We start from the raw sequence: 20659 nt of genomic DNA, 5'->3' as shown, positions 1-20659 counted from the left end.
TCAAACTGTATCCGTTTTCACTCATGGGTCAAGTTATAAAAAGTGAACGAGCGCAAAACCGGCTGATCTGTCTTTCATAATAAAAGTCTGATCTCACGGGACCCTGGACACAAAATCACTGCTATCATATGATACATTTTCAAACTCGTGATGAAATGTCTTGAGGTTAGAATGAACTTTTTTAGCTTTTACCTGGTATCTGGCTTGTTTGTCATGAGAAAACAACTTAACATATATAACTTATAATAATTCTATTTTCTATCCAAATCAGGAATCATGTTTTTGGCCTTACGGTTTGTATGGATATTCTTTAAAAAAGAATTGTACATTTCTTTTCATATCTTACATTTTGTTACAGTGAACATGTCCCCAGGGGAATCACGGTAGAATGCATGCTTTTAAAATTGTATTTTATGTGTGAAAGAACTTCACTTTGTGTTATTCCGAGGTATGTAATGGGAGAGGATAACAGCTATAGACCTAGCTATAGATAAGCTATAGACCTAACAAATACAATCCTTGAACACAACAGATATGAAGGGATATTAAGGGGAAAAATAGTTATAAAACGTGTATGTACCCCGTTTTTAATTGATTTAATACAAATAGGTATTATTTAAAATGTTGCATTGTAAAAAGTATGTCTTTAATATAACCCTAAATTAATAACGTACGTTTCATATCTTATTCTTCAGCGCGACCTTTATTTTGAAAGGCAATCCCAGAAGTGCAGCCCAATCTTTTAGCTCTGACACTCGCTCTTCGGGATTATTCGTAAACTCAAGTGCCCCCCAACCCGCCGATGAGAACTGCAACTGTTTTTTTTGTTTGTTTGTTTGTTTTTTTACAGCTGACACACTTCCCATTTCGATCAGGTCAGTCTCTTTTTCACTACTTGTATGGCTCGCTGAACCCTGAACCTAGTAGCTAACCACAGCGTAGCCAACAGCAACAACAGCGCTGTTACTCAGTGACAGCAAACAGGACACACACTGCACGCGCGGATCCACGCCCTCTATCTCTCTGCTTGTGTTTATATTTCATTCTGAGCCCGTAAAAGTGGTTCTAACCCGCGGAGCCGGCTCCAAAAGTGTCCCCCAGTGTTATTTTGTGAGTCCCGCGGACGGCACCAAGTCAAACACAGAGGGGGGTCTGCTGTACGAGCTCGTAAAAGTTTATTAACGACGGAATTAGCTTCAGAGGAGAGATGAGTGCTTCTGTTTTCCCACCCTCTCTCTCATCTCCAAAACGTTAGGTTTCTGCACCAATGAAGGGGAGGGAGAGACAGGAGGAGGAGGAGGACGGGGTGGTGGTGGTGGAGAAGGGGGTGTTTAACAGTCCTACAACCATCTTCTGTCCCGTTTATCCGCCATATAGGCCAGCTCGATACTGCCGTGAACTAACTTCCTGCATGTGGCTGTAGCTTGAACGGGATTTCTGGGCTGAGCGGTCACTGCTGCTGTCCATGCGTGAGCCTCTTCTCCCCCCTCCGTGGATGGTGCGGAGTAATATCATCTGGAGAGGCCAAGGCCGACATTTTACCCCGGTCCGGAGGAGCATTAACTCGGAGGGGACATCCGAGGACACGCGTTAAGGTAAAGCCCGTCTCGCAGCTTTGTGCCTTTGGACAAATACATAAGCATTTACGTAAAGTTTTACGACCGATAATTAACTGACAAAATATTTAAAGCACATATAGAAAAAAATATGACGGCTTTTAACGGTCTTCTGTGATAAAAATGGCTACTTTCACACGGATTTACACACTGTAGCTGCACGATAAAGAACTATACTTTTGAATTTGGAATAATAAATGCACCGCGTTCACAAAAACATCTGGAAATATATGCTTTCCACGTGCGATATACGTAACAAGTTAGCGTATATATATATATATATATATATATATATATATATATATATATATATATATATATATATATATATATATATATAAATTACACTTTTACTACCCCATTTCACGCTACATAACGCATTTATACCGTTTTGTTTATGTTTCCTATATGCGCGGCCAGGCAGCTTTTGCTCCCGGTGTTTATTCTTTGTAATGGCTCAAACTTTACAGTTGCTCGCCGACAAAGCCTACATTTAATGACGGGCATAACTTGCCTCGGCCTGTAACAGCCACCATCAATCGGCAGCAGCACCTGCAGGTGGACCTACAGAAGCCAAAGTTGTTCTGAGATTTATTCAACTTTAATGTAACGAAAGTCCGAGTCGGTGTGGACAGAGAGTGGCCACCTGACCGCAGCTGGGGCCGTTAAAGCGCCGGAGCCCGTCCACAGGCTCTCAAATCGGCCGTATTAACAATTAATATTGGACATCCGGTGGCACTGCCAGCTGCGCCCCATTTTTATTGTCTGTGCGCTGAAAGGATCCCTGTTGTCTCGGCTGGATACTCCGCGAAGCGTGGTGGCTGATTTAGGTAGGAATATTTATTTCTGCGTTATATTGCAGTTTTAAAAAAGTAAACTAAAAATGCATAAAATGTGAATGTGAGGTGTGAAAGAGAAAGGCTGGATGTGGGAGCGCGGCTCTCCAGCTCGCTGTGCCATGCGGGACACGCTGCTGGCTGCCACCATGGCACCTTCCCTTCGTGCTCTGGCTCTTTATGTGCTGCTGCTGTTGTTGTATCCAGCTGTGCGGGGACACAGCACCGTTGTGCCCCGTCAGTTCGATTCCACCGACCGGGTCAGTGATTAAAAGATTTATTCGGGAATATTGCGGACGCGCACTGGATGGACGGGGAAGACAGGCGAGGGGCGGCAGAAGGGGGCCACTTTTGCTCTCCATCGTTACGGGAAACGGAGCTCCAAGGACACGGAGAGGCGGGGGCGCATCCAGGTCGTTTTGGGTGTTTGTTCTTGTATTTTTTTTCTTTGCAGTTATTAACATGTTTTAATTTTATTGCTGGAGATGCGAAAGATTTTTCCCAGGCAGACCGACCTTTGTCCGCCGCCTAGATTTTTGGAGCTTTAATTTGGCAAATTGGCTTCCCAGACAGACTGACAGCCAGATCGTCTCTCCTCCCCGCTCTCCCGCCTCCTCCTCGCTGTTTTCGGCCACACTCTCTGCTATCACAGCCTCTCACTGGGCTCCTTCTGAATTTACTTTTTTCTCACTTTCAGTCTCTCTCCCTCGTGCGTAACCTCCATTCATTCGTGCAATTTGCCATCAGCCTGGAGTTTTTTTCCCCTGATTATTTCTGAAGAGGCCTCCAGCTGCAAAAGGTTCAGTGTCTGGTCAGACTGCTTTAATTCTGCCTCGTGGTCCAGTGTCAGAATGACTTGCTTCCACTCCCACATTTGTGCGTTATACCCAGCTAGCACTATACTACGTTAATTCTGAAAGTGCAAAACAAGTTTTTATGGAGAAAGTGTGGTAGTATATGGAAAAAAAATACCATAAATTATCACATGACTGTTTGAAACTTCAAAAATAATAATAATCATAAGAGAAATAGCTGGCACTCCTTAGGCAGGTGCTATACTTATATCCTTGCTTGCAGACTGTCATGAGGACAGCTGCCACACCATGGACATGTAGTCCTTCCTGTTATACTTTCAGTTAGGTTAGGGGCCAGTTTAAGCAGTTATGTCTAGTTGTTCCATTGCAGTGTTTCATTAATGAACTTCTGAATACTCAAGAACTCTCACTCTCTGGACTTTGAGTTTCATGTGGTGAGATAGTTCACAACTACTGGAGCTCTACAGAAGGCAGAAGGCAAAAAACTGAAATTTTGACTTTTTTTTATTTTTTTTATTTTGGTAATCTTAGTTTAGTTTTTTCCTCTCTCTGTTTTCCAGGTTTCTCTTTTAAAACACCTTTCTGTAAGTATTTGGGACCTCAAAGCTCCAAGAGCCACTTTACAGTAACATCTGCTGTTTTGATTCCAGGCATGAAGCCATTCATTTCAGTTGCATTTTTATTTATATAGTATCAATTCACCACAACTGTCACCTTAAGTCTCTTGACATTGTAAGCTAAAGACCATATAATGCTAGAGAATAAGGACCAACAACCAGATGTGAACAGCGTTTGGTGACATTGGGAAGGAAGAGCTCCCTTTTAACAGGAAGAGACCTCCAGAAGAACAGGCTCAGAGGGGGTCAACCATCTGCAGGAGAGAAATTAGCAGTGGCCACCTGGTAGCATTCACTTTCAACCACCATAAGCTGCTGCTTCTTATAGGCATATGAAAGTATCAGTTGTGGTTGAGCTATGCTCCTGATTTGTTTTAGTTATCTTTTGGAAACATGCATCGTCAGGGCAGACTCCTCTAACATGCATTTGCGAGATGCTAGCATGCTTTCTGAGAAAAACTAAGACATAAGTGTCATTTTATTTCAGTTTGGACATTACGAAATACATAAAACACTACTGTTCATTGAGCTCCCTCTGCTGCAGTCTCGCTTTCACAGCAGCCAGTTTCGTTCGACAATGGCATTGAAAGGACGATTTCTGAGAGAGTAAATTGGAAAGCCCTCAGATTTCTGTCCAGAGCCTCATTAACCCTCTGATAGTGAAGCTCACCCCCCACACTTACTTTCATTCTTGCAAACAGGGGAGCTGTAACTCTGGTGTCATGGCGATGCTCTTTACCCAAATAAAAACCCCACCACAGGCAAACCGTTTTTAAAACTGCCCGTGTTGGAATACAGTGGGGCTGAAACAATTCATGGATTGGTCACCTAGTTCATCAGCTGAAAATAACCAAGAACTCATTTTGAATTTTAATGTTGTTTTCTTTTTCTTTTTTAGTTTGAAGCAAGAAGTACGTCCTTTTTCCAGCACGTCATTTGAATGACAGTAAATAGACTGGATCTGCATTCTTTATTGTAGCTTGGGTGAAACAATGTGTCAGTTTGGAATGTAGGAAATTGTAAATAAGTTACGTGCCTTTTTTATGATTATTTTCACACACAACAATTGAGAAAACAAATGCCAGATGAATCAATAATAGTGCAACTGTTTGCAGCTTTTGAATGTACTGTAGATTTGTTTTGGAAGGGTACATTATGGCGTGACACAGATTCTTTTGAATACTCTGCCCTGTGTTACATAACAAGCTGTTGCAAGGATATGGGTTCAGTTTTATTTTGCATTTTTCTGTGCCCACACAGTGTTCACCGGATAATTGCTCCAGTGCATTTGTAATAGACTAATAGAAAAGTCAGCTCTAAGTGTACATGGGGTTAGAAATGGCTGCAATTACTGTAAGTTCTGAAGGCATCGAAAGGTCCTCTGTGGCGGGGGATGGCTGGTGGGGGGCCTCCATAACAAGGAAAAGTAAATTTCGTCATGCACCACCTGCACTACATGAACCATTTTCTTACCGCATTGTGAGTGTTAGCATATATATTTACTTTGTCAGTGTGCGTCCAGTGTTGTTACATAAGCCACAGTTGTGCAGGCATCCACTTTGCTTGCGGAGTCTTGTTTACAAAGCGCCAAATGCATCGTTGGCTGAATGTAAAGCCTATGGTTATTGGTTACTGTTGACTTTTTTGTTTCCCCGCTGCCTTGCTGTGAACTCTGTGAGTGTGTTTATGAGCAAAGAGCCCTTTGGACTGTGCCCTATATTTAACCAATGTGCACAAAAGGATTTCTCAGCTGTTATTGCATGAAGCCACCTATATCAGCCATGGTATGAACAAATATAAATACAAGTCTGTTTGGTGTATCTGTTTCATTGTGCAAATTTCCCCTGTAGAGGCAGCAAATAGCTAGAGGAGCGCTGTGTTCATATAAACAAGATTAAAAGAAATGGTAAATAGTACACCATGGACACATTTGCATGTGCGCTTCGCTCCTGTTTGCAGGATATATCAGCACCAATGTCGCATCCGGCAACAGAGGGGAAAGTGGCGTGGTAGCCTACTAAATGCCATTTTGATTTATCGTATTCAAAAGCTTTTTTTTGCTCTGGTAAGTACAGAAATATTCAAAGCTGGCACTCAAACAACTTTATTGTTGGTACAAGTGAACTGCTTCCATAATAATCTACATAGCTTTAACCCTTAGTGCAAACTCCCAGAGCTTCGCGTTTCAAACGGTCCCGCTCTTTGTGCTGTAAACTTTATGATAAATAATGTGTATCTTTTCTTCATTTGTATGAAGCCTGGATTATTATATTTATTCCACCCGTTGGTTATCAGCTTCAGAGGCCTGTTTGTGTCTGATAAGTGTTTGTGTACACAGTATGTTGGTAGCTGGCTTGTCTCATGTGCCAAATACCAGTTTTCCATTTGGCGTGCCAAGGCAGTGTCATAACCGCCCAGCCAATCCTCATTTCCTCATTCTTGTGTGCCTGAGGTCAATCCACAGAGAACGTATTATGGCATTGTTCTCAAACACTGAACCAGGGTCTGTGTGAGCTGCTTTCTTCGACTTTTCCACAGGTACTGAACAGTAGGTCTGCATTGTTCCTGCGGCGTGTGTGTGTGTGTGTGGGTGTTATGTTGCTCGGTATTTCATCATGTTGCCATCTGAAAAGAGCCGGGTGTATTCGGCGCCTGCAGTGTGGCCTCCTCCCTTCTCCTTTAAGGGAGAATCAGAGTTTTGGTTACACAAACATTAATGAATGGAGCAGCTGAAAGCAACGTCAATGCTCAAGTTTACCCGTATGAGGCGGAGCTAAAGAAGCAGTTCTTCAGTGGACCAGTAAGATAGTCCGATGAAAAGCGATTTACTGTGTGTGTTCGTCTGCACCACTGTTGCTCATAAACAATTAAAACACATCAGTGAGTCACAGTGTTGCACTGTGACATGTAGCTTCAACATTATTAACACACTGCAGAGGGTTTTTTGTATCTTTTTTTTAATCTGGCGTGCAATCTGTTCTGCATCTGTTCGTGGCTGAAAATGGTCACCGACAAATGCACCATTTCTTCCTGTTCAATGTGGAATTGGTTGAAATCTGTGAATTTTCCACCCGCCTGTCCTGCACCTCTTGCCTCTCTTCCCTTTCTATTCTAAGCCCCTTCAAACAGACAAGTACACGACACATGCTTCATGGGGCTACAAATAGGTCAATGTTGACTTTTGACTTTATAATTCCTGCGATACTGTATTCAGATATCGGTCCAGTCTTTACTCAAAAAGCTACGCCTTTTATCAGTGACAACGTGCAGATCTGTGAGGTCAGTTGTTTAATTCTGTGTTTAACACACCATCCGTCAGTGTCGGTGGGCCAGTTGTTAGCAGGAGATGTAACATAGTGTGAATGAAATTATCAGCAGAGGGTTAGAACTTTGTAGTATTTCGCATTAGCATCGGTAATAATTTTGCTTGTGCATTACTGTCTAAAAGTCTTGACTCACCCCTCATTTCTTTATATTTTTCTTGCAAGAAGCCACACTTTATTTTTTAAAGAGGTCTTGAGCTACAGGTTTGTTTGTTTTTTCTTATACTAATTTTCAGTTCTTGTACCTGTGTGAATCATTCAAACATAAAAAGGCATCTGACTCAACGGATAAACCAATGTTCTGTTTACACATAACAGACAATTTGGTGCCAGACAAAAGATCTGGCGGGTGTAAAAACTATCTGCAGCAGATAAACTGAAAGTCATGTCCTTAAGAAATACGAGAAAATCCAGCAAAGACCTGACACAGGAGAGATGCATCTGGTCTTTCTGATAAACCATCGATGTTTACCAAAACCTCATCAGAAGTCTCAGTGGAAGGGAGGTTGTCTTGACAGAGAGAAAACACTGAAGCATGCCAAATTACCCAAGAACTCGACTGAAAATCAGTGGCAACAGGTCTTATAAAGTGAATTTCAAACTTTAAATTTTTGGTTCAGATCGCTATCAATATGTACAGAAGTGGTTAGGAGAGAGGTACAACAGTAAGTCTCTGCAGCCACCTGTAAAACACATTGGAGGCTCTGTCGTGTTTTGGGACTTGCATATCAACCAGTGGTGTTGGGGATCTTGTCATAATTGGTGGAATTATAAATACAAGAAAACACAAACAGATTTTGAGCCACCTTGAAATCTGGAAAGTATCTTATTGGCAATGGAAAATAGGCTGCCCATTCAGTGAAAAAATACCTGGATAGAAAAAAACACATTGGAATACAACAGTTTTGGATTGGCCTCCTCAGAGCCAGGCGTTATTGAAAGAATGTGGGATCATGGTGACAGAGACGTAACAATAGGCAGGAAGCAAAGCCTGCCTACTGGAAGCTGGGAAACTATTCTGCTCCGAGAAATTCTGAAGACTACTTAAAGGAATGACAAGAAACCTTGCCTAAGATTTCAGGCTGTGTTGAAAAATAAACATGGTCATACCAAGTATTAACTTTAAGCTAGTTAGAATTGTACAAACTCCAGTTTTTGCCTTATCTACTGCATTTCCATGTGTTTGCACTGCTAATTTCCCTTTTTTCTAGCTAAATGTAAAAAAATAAAGGGTGGCTCAAGACTTTTGCACAGTACTGTATGTTTGGAGCGGTTGTTCTCAAGTTAGTTGGCATGACTGAAAGTTCTGATTATGATGCTATCCCTGTCAGGCTCTGTGTCTCTTCCTCTTGGGAAGCTTTTATTGCACTCAAAGTTGCAGAGCGTTTTGTCATCAATGCATTTATTATTGTTTCATGTCGACTTTCTTTTGTGATAGCCAGTCTACATGCAGTGTGTGCAGATAGCTGGCCACGGTATCTGTAAGGTACTGAAACTGGAAGAACTGGATGCATATCAACTTTGTACTTTTCACCTGATCTGACTTGAAAAAATGGCAGTTTGTCAAAGTATGTGACCACTTCAATAATATAATGCTGAAACATTATTTAGGGTTTTAAGTAAGGTTACTTGTGATGTTTTTAAAATGTAAAAATAAAACAAAAACTTGTTTTTAAAGATTTATATTAATAAAAGAAGGAGTGAATCAGTTGGGCAGTGAAGAGAGCAGACAGAGATGGACTGACTTCTTTCTTTTTTTTTTTGTTTGCTTATGACCTTGGCAGTCATGATACAAGCTAACACAGCTCAATTCAACTTGTCAGCTAAGCTTAACTAGCTTGCTTTGCACATTTTTCACTTAGCTGGACAAGAGCTAATATTTAGCCTTGAGGATATTGACTTCCTCCTGCCCTGCATACTTTAGCCTTTTGATTCCATAGCATACAAAGCATGGAAGCTGTGTTTTATTGACAGTTCAAACTTAACTAGTGCTAATCTTTAGATGATCTATCCAAACTCTTCTCCTTTCCAGCTCATTGATCCTCATCCCACACTGGTCATGTAATGTTTAACAAATGAACATCAAAGTTCTCCTTTAATGCACATAACAGTATAAATAACAAATGCCAGTGAATCACATGAATGCTTTGTCACACAACAGAATTCAACCTTTATCTGGTGCATGAAAGCTTTTGCATTTGCTGTTTTAAACACTCGTTGTTAGCAGAGGTTTCTCAGGAAGTGATATGTCCTACATTTTTGCAGCACCAGCATGTTTTTTTTTCATGTTGAATGAATGGATGTATTAATAGAAAGCTAACCAACTAATGTAAGTAACAATAGCTGCCGCTGTAGAACAGACAAATAAAGAGCTCTGAACTCATTAATGTTTTGCTTTACAAATACAAAATATATAAAAAAAACCCACCACAATAAACAAACGAAAGTGAATTTCACAGATTGCCCTTGTGAAATGTTTTCTGTCAAAGAAGCCCATTCATCTAAGAGCAGCACTGTGGATCTGTTATTAAAAAGACACATTTAAAACCTGCATTGTATCATCTGTACCGCTGTCGTCTCCTCCTTTTGTGCCGATCAAACAAACTGAAATCAGTAGCAGCAAACAGACAACTTGTACTGCACGAAGCCAACAAAACAATATAAGGCTTATGTAACACTGTAACATTTTTGTGTTCATATTATGTATTGCATCCCAAGATTTCATTGTCACATTGATTTGCTCCCTTTTTTATTGTTTTCTCCTTCAGGCTGAGAAATCGAGAGCTGCAGAGCTGCGACATGTGAAAAGAGCTCACCCACTTGGCCTACTCACCTCTCAATCTTAGGTAAGTACTTTCTTCCATTTCTCTTTGTCTCCTTTTATCTACCTTCACTTCTATCTTTGTGATGAACTCTTCTTTCCCTCTTTTGTCTCTGCTGGTGACAGACCGGAACTCAGTTGAGTTTTTCGCTGCTAAACTCACTCACACTCACGTTGGGACTGCGACCTGACAACCTCCTGCCTTGGGCATGCCTCAGGTAAAGTAGGAAAGCTACAGTGGCTCTCACCCATCACCTCTGAATTATCCTACTCCTTGCTTCGGTGTTGGATTTACTCTGTGTCTGTGTGTTTTACCTCCTTTCCAGCCGGGTATGAATGGGATGGAGCCTGCATTTGGCGAGGCCTATGGGGGGCACAGGGGTCTGATGAGCCCCTACCCTCTGGCCATGTCGCCACAGGGAGGCAGGACAGAGTACGACCAGGTAAGACAGCACAACATGGACAGAGCCAAAGCTCACGCAGCTTATAGTGTGACCTCGGGTAGACACTGTATAGTACACACAGATATATTAATAGCTGCCTAATTTGAGTTGGTGAGTCATTGTAGCAATTTAAATGATGTCATTAGTGATTGATCTATTAGTGGACAATACCGTGCTCTTACTTTGAAAGTATATCTTATTGGCTAGCTTGCTGGCTGTCAGTACAGTCACAGTTCAGCTGCTTCCCCAGAGAGGATTTCACCCTGATGTCAGATCCAGATCCAGCATCTGCACCTGGTGATACTACAGGAGGAGGAAACCTGGTTCATGTGTAGCGATGCTCAGCTCACTGAGGCTGCAGAACAGAATAAGCACTGTGATCACCAGCCTATTTGTCTATAAAGTGAAAGACTTGCAGGAGCAGCAGCTGATTATAATGCTCAGTTATAAATTTGCCAACCTGCCAATAATCAATTCTTAATCTCTGGGAAAAAATGTGTTTGTCTTTAAGGACAACAAAATATGACCTGTTTTTTATTTGTAATGTAGATTTTTTTTTTGCTTGCATCTCTACATTTATTGTTCAATCTGTACTATAGTTTTGTGTTTATTTTCTTCAGGAAAATAAACACGGGCCACAGGCTTGATGATGATTGGATCGTGAACCATTTCCAATCCACTTGATCTTTAACCATTACAGTTTTCACTACACCGCACATTAGAGCTATTTCTCAGCTGTATTTAAACACGTGCTTTTATAAGAGCATGGGAAGAAGTCTGGAAAGACTTATCATTAAACAGATGCCCAGGTAAACTGTGCTTTTATGATAAAGCCTATATTATTAGGTTACATACAGCGATGAAGTCATCCTTCCGCTTCAGTGCTGTCACATAATCCTCCTCCTCTGTCTGTGTGTGCATTGATGCATTAAGCTGCTGCATGTCTCTTCTCTTTAATGTCCTATCATGCCTCTATTAGGAATATAATGAGAGCTCAGCAGCAGTAACCGCAGTGGCAGAAGGTCAGGTGGTCAGGCTATGGCAGAGTGGGAAATGTAATTGGGACACGAGACTGTTGTTTGTATTCTGTTTTTGGTTTCTGCTTGAAAAGCCATTAATCCTCTACCACTCTCAATCTTTTTGTATATATATATATATATATACATCGCAAATACAGTTTATTTATTTATTCAGCAATGTTTAAACATCATGCCTCACATGAAAACAAGACCAAATTCTTCACGTGGCATCTCAGTTATCAACAGTCAGTGTATGTGGGCCAGGTGTGAAATAATCCTGACAGGATTACGGCACTGGGGGAGGGTGTGTAATTTTGATTAAGGTTTTTTTTCCCCCCACACAACTCAGTCTGACCTGTTTTAGTAGCAGAAGTAGATTCACAATTTAAAATGCTAGTAAATGCTGTCATTTTACACCAAAATAATCTTTAAAATACTGAATGATTTAAAAGTTTGTTTATTTTTTTGTCACAAATCATATGTTTAAGTGTCATTTATCTCTGTCCCCCTTTTAGAGTGTGCTCCTTATGCTGGGCTCCCCAGCATTGCCAAGGAAACGGCCCTTTGAGTTGCTAAGCGACCTGGTGGACGACGGAGGCTTTGGTGAAGACCTGCACCCAGAGCGCTGGGATGTGTCCGCGCTGGATGAGATGGCTCGTTACACCAAACTGGGCCTCGGGGTCGGAGGGGAGCTGCTGCCCTGCTCCGAGGAGGCTGTGCTGATGGGCTGCTGGGGGAGGAGTCGGGAAGAGCAGGAGGAAGAGGAGGAGGAGGAGGAGAGGAGGAGGAACAGACACGCAGTCCCTCCTGGCACCCCGGAAGTCCAGAAAACTGCTTCAGGGAAGGAGGAAGAGGAGGAGGAAGGGTGTATCTCTGTTGCCCGGACAACAGAGCTGTGCGTTTCAGGAAGAGTGACTGAAGGTGGACAGGATGAGGGGGTGTCAAGGGAGCGGACGGTGGAGGTGTATCAGGTGGCCCAAGAGGAAGAGGAAGCAGTAGCAGCTGCAGTAGGACTGGCTCTGGAGCACTGCAGTGAGGAGCACAACTACTCCCTGAGCCAGGGAGGGGAGCTGGGGGCAGGACCTGCTCACAACTCCCAGACAGAGGAGGTGCAGGTGGTGGAGAATCAGCAGGAAGAGCAGGATAGGGAGGACAGCCAGGCCGAGACCAAACTGAAGTTGGAGGATGAGGATGAGGAGCAGGACGAAGACGAGGAAGAAGAGGAGGAAGAGGGAGAGGAAGGAATGGAGGAGACAGTGGTGGAAGCTGAAATTTCGAGCTCCTCGGAAACTGAATGTGGTGAGTTCTGGCTTCAGTGTGTGTGCGTGTGTGTGTGTGATGGCGAGGACATCTCGGCTCATCACAGCGCGGCCAGCAGCCTGTCTGCCCACACACAATCCATTTTGTTCTGCCTCCAGTCCAGACGAGACCTCAAACCGTCTCGTCTGACTTGGTTGGCTGAGCACAGGCACATGTGATACCAAATTTTGCGGGTGTAATTCCCAGACATCACACTGCTTCAGTGACTACAGTGTTACTGTTATAAAATGGCTTTGAGGGCTGAAGTGTCTTTGGGTATTGAAATACCATCTGTAACAGGCGCGCTGCTTTGTTTCTGGGATGGGGTGGGGGTTTAGCTGAGCACGTTAAATAGGGTATGAAAGTTGGTACAGATTGTTAAACAACCATTACAGAAGAACGGGATTTCTAAGCAGCTTCAAAAGCAACATAAACATGCCAGCTACAGACTGCAGCATTCAGCTGGTGGCTCATTAAAAACCATTTTTCTTGCCTCATTATTTCTTTACAGCCCACTTATCTCTCATTCACAAATATCAAAGGTACATAGTACGACTCAAAAGCAGACTTGATCAGTTAATTCTACAACTATTTTGGTAATTGCTTAACTGTAAAGATGCCAAACTATTACAGATTTTTTGGTTCTGTGTTTTATGTAATACAAATAGTAGAAATAGTCTTTGCTTTTCAGACTCTAAATGACAAAAGAAGAACTTTGAAGCTGTCACACGGGTTCTGTGAAATTTGACATTGTTTCATAGTAATGGATTTGTTGCTGTTGTCTTCAGGATGCACAGTTTGTGTGCTAAAAAGCATTCCTACAACGTGTTTCAATGACCAGGACTTTTTGTAATTACTGCTAAAGAAACATTTGTTTTCTATGGCGGATTGAAGTCTCCTGGTCATAGCACCTTTGGGTGCCAGTACTGAGTACCAGAGTTATCATAGATGTGAGCTTTCTAATTAAATATTTTCAGTATTTTTTTTTTTAATTTTCAATTCTAGTTTCAGTTAAACTCTGGCATGAGTTTACTGTTATTGTTGTTGTGTTTGGTTTAGCTTTCATTAGTTTCAGTGTCAGTTTTTGTCTTATTAATTATTACTATATGAAAGCTATTTGTTTGGGACAGAATGTTGAAGTGTTACATTACAGACAGATAATATTTTGAAACTGATTTGAATTAGTTTGTGAGGACACTGTAATGTTTCTGGGGATGTTCAAGCATATTATTAATTATTAATAATTGTAATTATTAATTATTATTAATTTAATTAATTATTAAAGCAAATTATTTGCTAGTTGTTCATTCTGACAACAACGTTTACACTGAGCTCGCTTTAAGAGGATGGAATTAAATATTGGCCTAACAAATATTTTGTTGTTATTATAGGAGCTGTATGAAATTTGTAATCACATTCCTCCTTAATCAAATGTTGTTGAAATGTGTGGCACTTTGAAATATGTGTTTGCGCTCTGTGTGGTGTTGCAAACACACACTACGTCAGATTAGTTTGGCTAATTTTAGCAGTGTTATCAGCAGTAGCCTGACTTTCTTCCATGCTACTGTCCACATCATGATACAAAATATGGTTATATGTAGCTTTGGTTGCTTGGATATATTCCACTTTATTCTGACAAAGCTGACATACAACTGCTCTGTTTTTTTAAACATCAAAGTAATGCAGAACAGAGCCGGCTAGCAAGCCTGTCATCTGTTTACTTTCACCCTCACTCATTTACAACTTCCTTTTTTTTAACATAGATTTCCTACCTGTGTATAGAAAGTGTGCCACATAAATGCATACAGCTAGATAAAGTAGATGTGTGTACAGTAAGATAGTAAAATGGGTAGTAAAAAAATCTAATCTTAGCTCAGTGTGACTTTACTGTCTTTTCTGCACTTTCTCTTCTTCAGTGCACATGCACACCCTCTCTCTCACACACTCTCTCACAGACACAAACACACAATAGATAGGTGATGTGAACAAAATATTCAGTTTGAGCACAATCTGTTTAATTTTTGTAAATGCAATGAAAGTTTACCTGCAAGAGTTGAACCCAAAATAAGAGAGAGATAGAGTGAAGCCAGCAGGGAAAGTCATCAGCTTTTCACTCAGCTTTAAATAAGTTAAGAAAAGTTCCATCCATCCATCCATTCGCTTCCGCTTATCCTTTTCAGGGTCGAGGGGGGCGCTGGAGCCTATCCCAGCTGTCATAGGGCGAGAGGCGGGGTACACCCTGGACAGGTCGCCAGTCTGTCGCAGGACCAACACACAGGGACAGACAACCATTCGCACTCACATTCATTCGCACATTCACACCTAGTGACAATTTGGATTATCCAATTAAGTTAAGAAAAGTTATGAAATGAAATTTGCACTTAAACCACAAACTAACAAGCCTGACATTAAAAGCACCTGAACTGCTGCTGGTTGGTGTTAGCTTCTTCCATGCTGTGTTAATATGAAGAGTACACTGGTGCTGTAGAGCACAAAGGTGCCCACCCACTTTTGGAAGGTCTCCCATGAATTCATGAAGTGAATTGCCCTTTCATTTTTTCTATTGACATTTCAGACAATTCCTTTTTTAAAGGTAAAGGTACAAGATAGTGTACATAGATACTTTTAACAACAAAGGAGCTACTGATGCAACAATGCCATACAATTCCCAGAGTCTGCATTGAATGACTTCCAGCCTTCCCAGATTTACTCCTTTTCATTATTCCAGTATTGTACAATATCCATCCACCCCTCCATTTTCTTCAGCTTCATTGATTCAGGATCGTAGTTGGGCTGAACGCTATACCGGCTGTCGGTGAGTACACCCTGGACGGGTCACCAATGTAGCCGACATAGAGAGAGAGAGAGACTATTATTCACACTTACACTCACACCTACTGCCAATTTAGGCTCACCAGTTAACCCATGCATGTGGGAGGAGTCTTACATGCCCCCAGGGCCAATGCAGGAAAGGTCTGTATGGCCTAGTTATGTTACAGTGCTTGGTTCCTGACTGTCTTCACTTTTAAGATTTCTGAAGTTTCATCCTTAATCTTGACACATTTCTATGGCAACCGTAACCTCCACCAGTCAGAGACGTCACTGCTTCAAGGTAGGGTTGTGGGTAGAGTAGTTATTTTCTGCAACATCATGAATGAAATTCTTTTTTTCTTTTCATATTTTTATATTAATATTAATATTTTTATATTTTATTTTTATTCTTTTTATATTCTTTTTAGAAAAAAACTATCACTAGGTCAATATCACTAGGTAAGTCAGCGGTACAAGCTGTTAATCAGCATCCCTATGGAGAATATGAATATGGTTTTTCACTTCTGGAACTTAAGTATTGGGGTCTTTATATCAATACAAGCTATATGTTGTTAAAATACATACTGCCACCAGTTTGCTGCATGACTATGACTGAAATGGATGCAGTGTTGTTGAGTTTAATTTCTGCTGCATAAAACTGAGTAGAATCACTGTGAAAAATTTTAGAACAGCTTCAATATCATCACTGTTTATTGACTTGATGCTGTAAGGCTGTTATTTACTCTCCTGCTGACTGTTTTGATTAGATGAAAGTGAAAGAAAGTCAGCTTTTTAAATGTCACTCTGGTTTGCTCATAAAAAAAGGAGCTTTCATTGTATTTCAGAACTCAACTGAGTATCTCTTATGTAGATGTGGGGATGTTTATTCTGGAGGAAATTTGAAAAAAGCATGGAGGTCTTATTAGGTCAGCACAATATGAATCCTCCCTCCCATATTTGCAACATGTCAGTGTGAGTTTTAGGGCAGCAGTTACCACTGAGACCTCGGTGATATTTTCAATAGGAAATTGCTATATCGCAATTCTGATCACTTTCAGCGATAAACACAGCTGTGATTTTTTTTTTCATTCTTGCTACTGCACAAAAAGATCTGGTGCCATGACTTTTAAAATCCTGCTTACAATCCAGACACTAAATACCATCAATTGGATTTTCAAAACTAAACAGATGAAAAATTGTTGGGCTCATTCATGGATTGTATGTGCAAAAACAGTGCAAAAAATGAATTCTTGGATTGGCCACAACAAGCAGTCAGTTGTTGCCTGAGTCATGGCTTGCTACATAAAGGCTGATAGAAAGTGTGCTCTGATTCGCATTTCTTTGTCTTTGGCTTCTGAACACTTGTCTATGACGTGTTGCTGCTCTGGAGAAATTTACAGATAGCTTGCTAAAGGTTTTTGTGTTAACAGGTAAAAGATCAGGTTACATTGACATTACAGGGAAGCAAAGGATGCAGAGGTTTAGAGTTGAAAGACTTTGTTTTGTGATAACTAACATTCAAACTAACAGGACTAAACTGGAGGTTTCTAGGCAGTAGTAAAATGTTGTAGTGTAACAATTAAGTACATTGTAGTGGCCTAATCCCTCAGTAATAAACAGATGAAGTCACTGTTTGCTGAGAGCACAGAACATCATCAGAACCCTTTAATGTGAGATGAGTTGTTATTCCCAAACTACAAGCCATGAAACATAAGCATGTATGTTGATAACACCTATGTAAACTGACTTCCATTCAGATTAGCATCTTTTCCCAGGCCTTTTCTGCCTCTAATCGGCTTTGCGTTAGATAAACAAATCTTAGGCTTCTCGTTGCAAGGTAATAGAGAGGTCGGTGGCTCGCTCTCAAAGAGCGAGGTCCAGCTCGTGTTTCAGCTGTCGCAAGACACAATTGTTGGTCCTTTGTTCCTGTGGTGTGTGTTTGTGTGTGTTTGTCCTGTTGAGCTTTTATTACCATTAGCCCACAGCGATAGCAACGGTATAAATGACGGATTGTAAAAATGTGATGTGTACTCGCTAAAATTGATGATGGTTGAGTGAGTTTAGGAAACCAGACAAAAGGCTGAGAAACAGAAAACCATGGAGCAAAAGATCGAGTTGAAGGGGGAGCGCAGACAATGGCGTTATCTGCAGACAGGACCAGACACCATGATGTTACATAAGCTGTCTGTGTCTGTGTGTGTGTATGTGTGGACTGTCCACTCATGAATAAAAGCAAGGGCAGGACTTCACAGTTATCAAGTTCAAATCTGATTTAATCACAGCAGAAACGACTGTGTTCACTGTGACAGCGTCTTCTTTCTGTTTTGGACGTCTGTGCAGCGGGTTCGAAGAAGAGCTTCTTCTCTCCTCCTGCTGGTGGAGCTTTGCACGCTGTATTATTTATGACGCCATTATTCGTGGGTCTGCATGCCTGAGGCTAATCTTCTATGACGTCTTTGTGTGAAACGGCATACGTGCTGGTGGCTTTGTCATGAGGACATACAGCATGTGTTTTTTGGATTGGGGCTCACAGCATGATCTCATAGCGACCAAACATAAACACGAATAGCTGTCAGTTATGATTGGGTTGCATTCGTCATTTCACTTGCTGGGTATTTCTCTTCTAATAAATATTGCATATGTGGCTGTCAGCGTTGTCCACCTCCAAGATTCACTTTCCTCCGGAGCAGTGTGGCCTGGAGCATCAATGCTGGATTTGGATTATCTCGTCAAGCGATTCTGTTGCAACATTTTAACCAGATTACGTTCAATAAATGTTATTTGTATGCTTAAAAAATAATGAAGATTTAATTTTCTCATTGCTATTTTTATCAGATTCTTCCAGCCATTCTGAAGAGCCATGAAAATATTTTCTAATGTGAACTATGGCTTGTGGAGCCGGTGTTGTAGCTGTAGGTTTCTATGACGCTTTACATTTCTGGCATCCTGAACGATTGAATTGAGTAGAGGGTATTTTATCACTGCAGTTTCATATTCATAAGTTAAACACTGCAGCTGTTCTGTGATCACTCAGAGAGTCAGAAGCAACACAATTGCTCTCACACAAAGCGCACGCTCTGCCTGGGTTGTGCTGAATGGTGTTGAGTAAGTATGCCTCACTCTGAGCTCAAGCTCCAGCAGATTATTTTATCTAACTGCTAACCCCTAAATCTTATGACAAAGTAACAGTGTTTTCAACAGTGAGGTGAACTGAAGCATGATTATTACTGCTGCTGTGGGGAAAAAATACACGCAACCTGTAATTACCTTGAACAAAGAACCGCAATGAAAGGATTGTCTAATGTCATTATTCGGACATCATCTGACACAACGCACAGGTTAAATGTTGATGCATCGCTGAGAGAGAACGGTAGAAGCAACAGTAGGTCTGGCACTTAGCGCTCGGTGCTCAGGCTCTGTGAGGATACAGCTGCTGCGCAGAGAGAGCTGCAGGAATGAGCGAGAACTGTGCTGTTCTTAAATATTTTCCCTAGTTGTAGCTCACCAGAGCGGTGTGAAAGTGTGCACCTTTTCCCAACAAAGAGCCTGATTATCACGTTTGAGATGAACTAAAGCTCATACACTCACTTGCCAATTTATTAGGTGCACGTAACCCTAACAGGTTTCCCTTTCCCTGCCTTCTGCCTGGCACAGATTCTACATTCCTCAGAGATTTTGCTCCCTATTGACATGACACACTGTCACACAGTTGCTTCAGATTTAAGGGCAGCACGTGATGTGAATCTCCCGTTTCACCATGTCCCAAAGGTGCTCTACTGGATTGACTGGCATCTGGAGGCCATTTGAGTACAGTGAACTCATTGTCACATTCAAGAAACCAGTTTGAGATGATCGGTTGGTGCTCAGAGGTCTGAAGTGTGCCAGGAAAATATCCCCCACAGCACCACTGACCTGAACTGCTGACACAAAGCAACATGGGTCCATGCTTTCATGCTGTTTATGCCAAGTTCTGACCCTACGAATCTGAATGGTACAACAGAAATCGGGACTCATCAGACCAGGCAACGATTTTTCAGTTTTCTGTTGTTGACACGTGTGATCTTCTGCTGCCGTAGTCTGTCTGCTTCCAGGTTTGGCCTGTTGTGTTTTCAGAGATGCTCTTCTGGATATCTTGGTTGTAACAAGTGATTATTTAACTTACTCTTGTCTTCCTATCAACTCAAAGCAGTCGCATCATTCTCCTCTGACCTCTTGGATCAACAAAGCATTTTGGTCCAGTGAACTGTTGCTAACTGGATCATTTCTGTTTGTCTAACCATTCTCTGTAAACTTTAGAGATGATTGTGAAATACTCAGACCAGTCCACCTGGCACCCACAACCATTACACGCAAAGACACTTTTCTTCATCGGTTTGAACTTCAACATCTCGTCTTGACGATGTCTGGCTAATTAGATATTTACATTAATGAGCAGCTGAACAGTAATCAGTGCTTCCTCCCTTCTATCCTTGTACTGTTAAAATTCTAAGTGATAAAAATTACAAACATTTATGAAAATGCAGGAACCAAAACGATTACTCCGGAGTATTTCTGCTGTGCTTCAAAGTAATGATACCCACTATTCTAGAAAATATAAGCTGTATTATCATGACCCTGTCAGTGTTTAAATAAACTCTTTTTGATGGTTCAGCAGTTGTGCCACTTGTATTTGTACTTACATGTAATTTAGTGCAATGGTATCCAGCCAGAAGATAAGATGTCACAAGATAAAAAGAAACAGAGCAAAAGAGAAACTTGCATTTTATACAGAGCTGACAGGGAAGCCTTGTCAGGACAAAAAGGATTATAGGAAATAATTTCCACCCACTCACATGTCTGTTTGGATGCAGCACCAGGGGGAATTCAAGAAACCGACAAGATGGCTTCCGATCTTTCTGGAGATATAAGTTTTATGAAACACTTTCTTCTTGGCTGCTTTCCTTACTCACTGATTCTTTTCATCAAATATTTTGTTCTTGTGTCTATTCTCTGTCACTTAGTTTGTTTGTTGTTTTAACAGGCAAGCAAGTTGCTTGAAGAACTGCAAGGTTTTTCCCAC

At 41.3% G+C, this 20659-nt stretch overlaps 1 protein-coding gene across 4 annotated transcripts in view; it reads left to right on the top strand.

The window, feature by feature from the left end:
• Nucleotides 1–722: 722 nt before the first annotated feature.
• Nucleotides 723–20659, top strand: part of LOC113024689 (CREB3 regulatory factor-like) — a 37820-nt gene continuing 17883 nt past the window's right edge. Inside the window, exons 1-6 of one of the 4 annotated variants that reach the window (XM_026171958.1) lie at nucleotides 723–875; nucleotides 1378–1595; nucleotides 9976–10053; nucleotides 10155–10246; nucleotides 10355–10471; nucleotides 12006–12789. In XM_026171958.1, the coding sequence (XP_026027743.1) occupies nucleotides 10238–10246; nucleotides 10355–10471; nucleotides 12006–12789 (910 nt within the window). In that variant the 5' untranslated portion in view covers nucleotides 723–875; nucleotides 1378–1595; nucleotides 9976–10053; nucleotides 10155–10237. Of the gene's footprint in view, nucleotides 876–1377; nucleotides 1596–2003; nucleotides 2447–4279; nucleotides 6423–9975; nucleotides 10054–10154; nucleotides 10247–10354; nucleotides 10472–12005; nucleotides 12790–20659 lie in introns of those variants that run through there. The other 3 variants (XM_026171959.1, XM_026171960.1, XM_026171961.1) reach the window with 3 other exon arrangements.

Source organism: Astatotilapia calliptera, chromosome 6, assembly GCF_900246225.1.
Source record: "Astatotilapia calliptera chromosome 6, fAstCal1.2, whole genome shotgun sequence".
Lineage (NCBI taxonomy): Eukaryota > Metazoa > Chordata > Actinopteri > Cichliformes > Cichlidae > Astatotilapia > Astatotilapia calliptera.
This window is presented reverse-complemented; position numbering and strand designations above follow the sequence as displayed.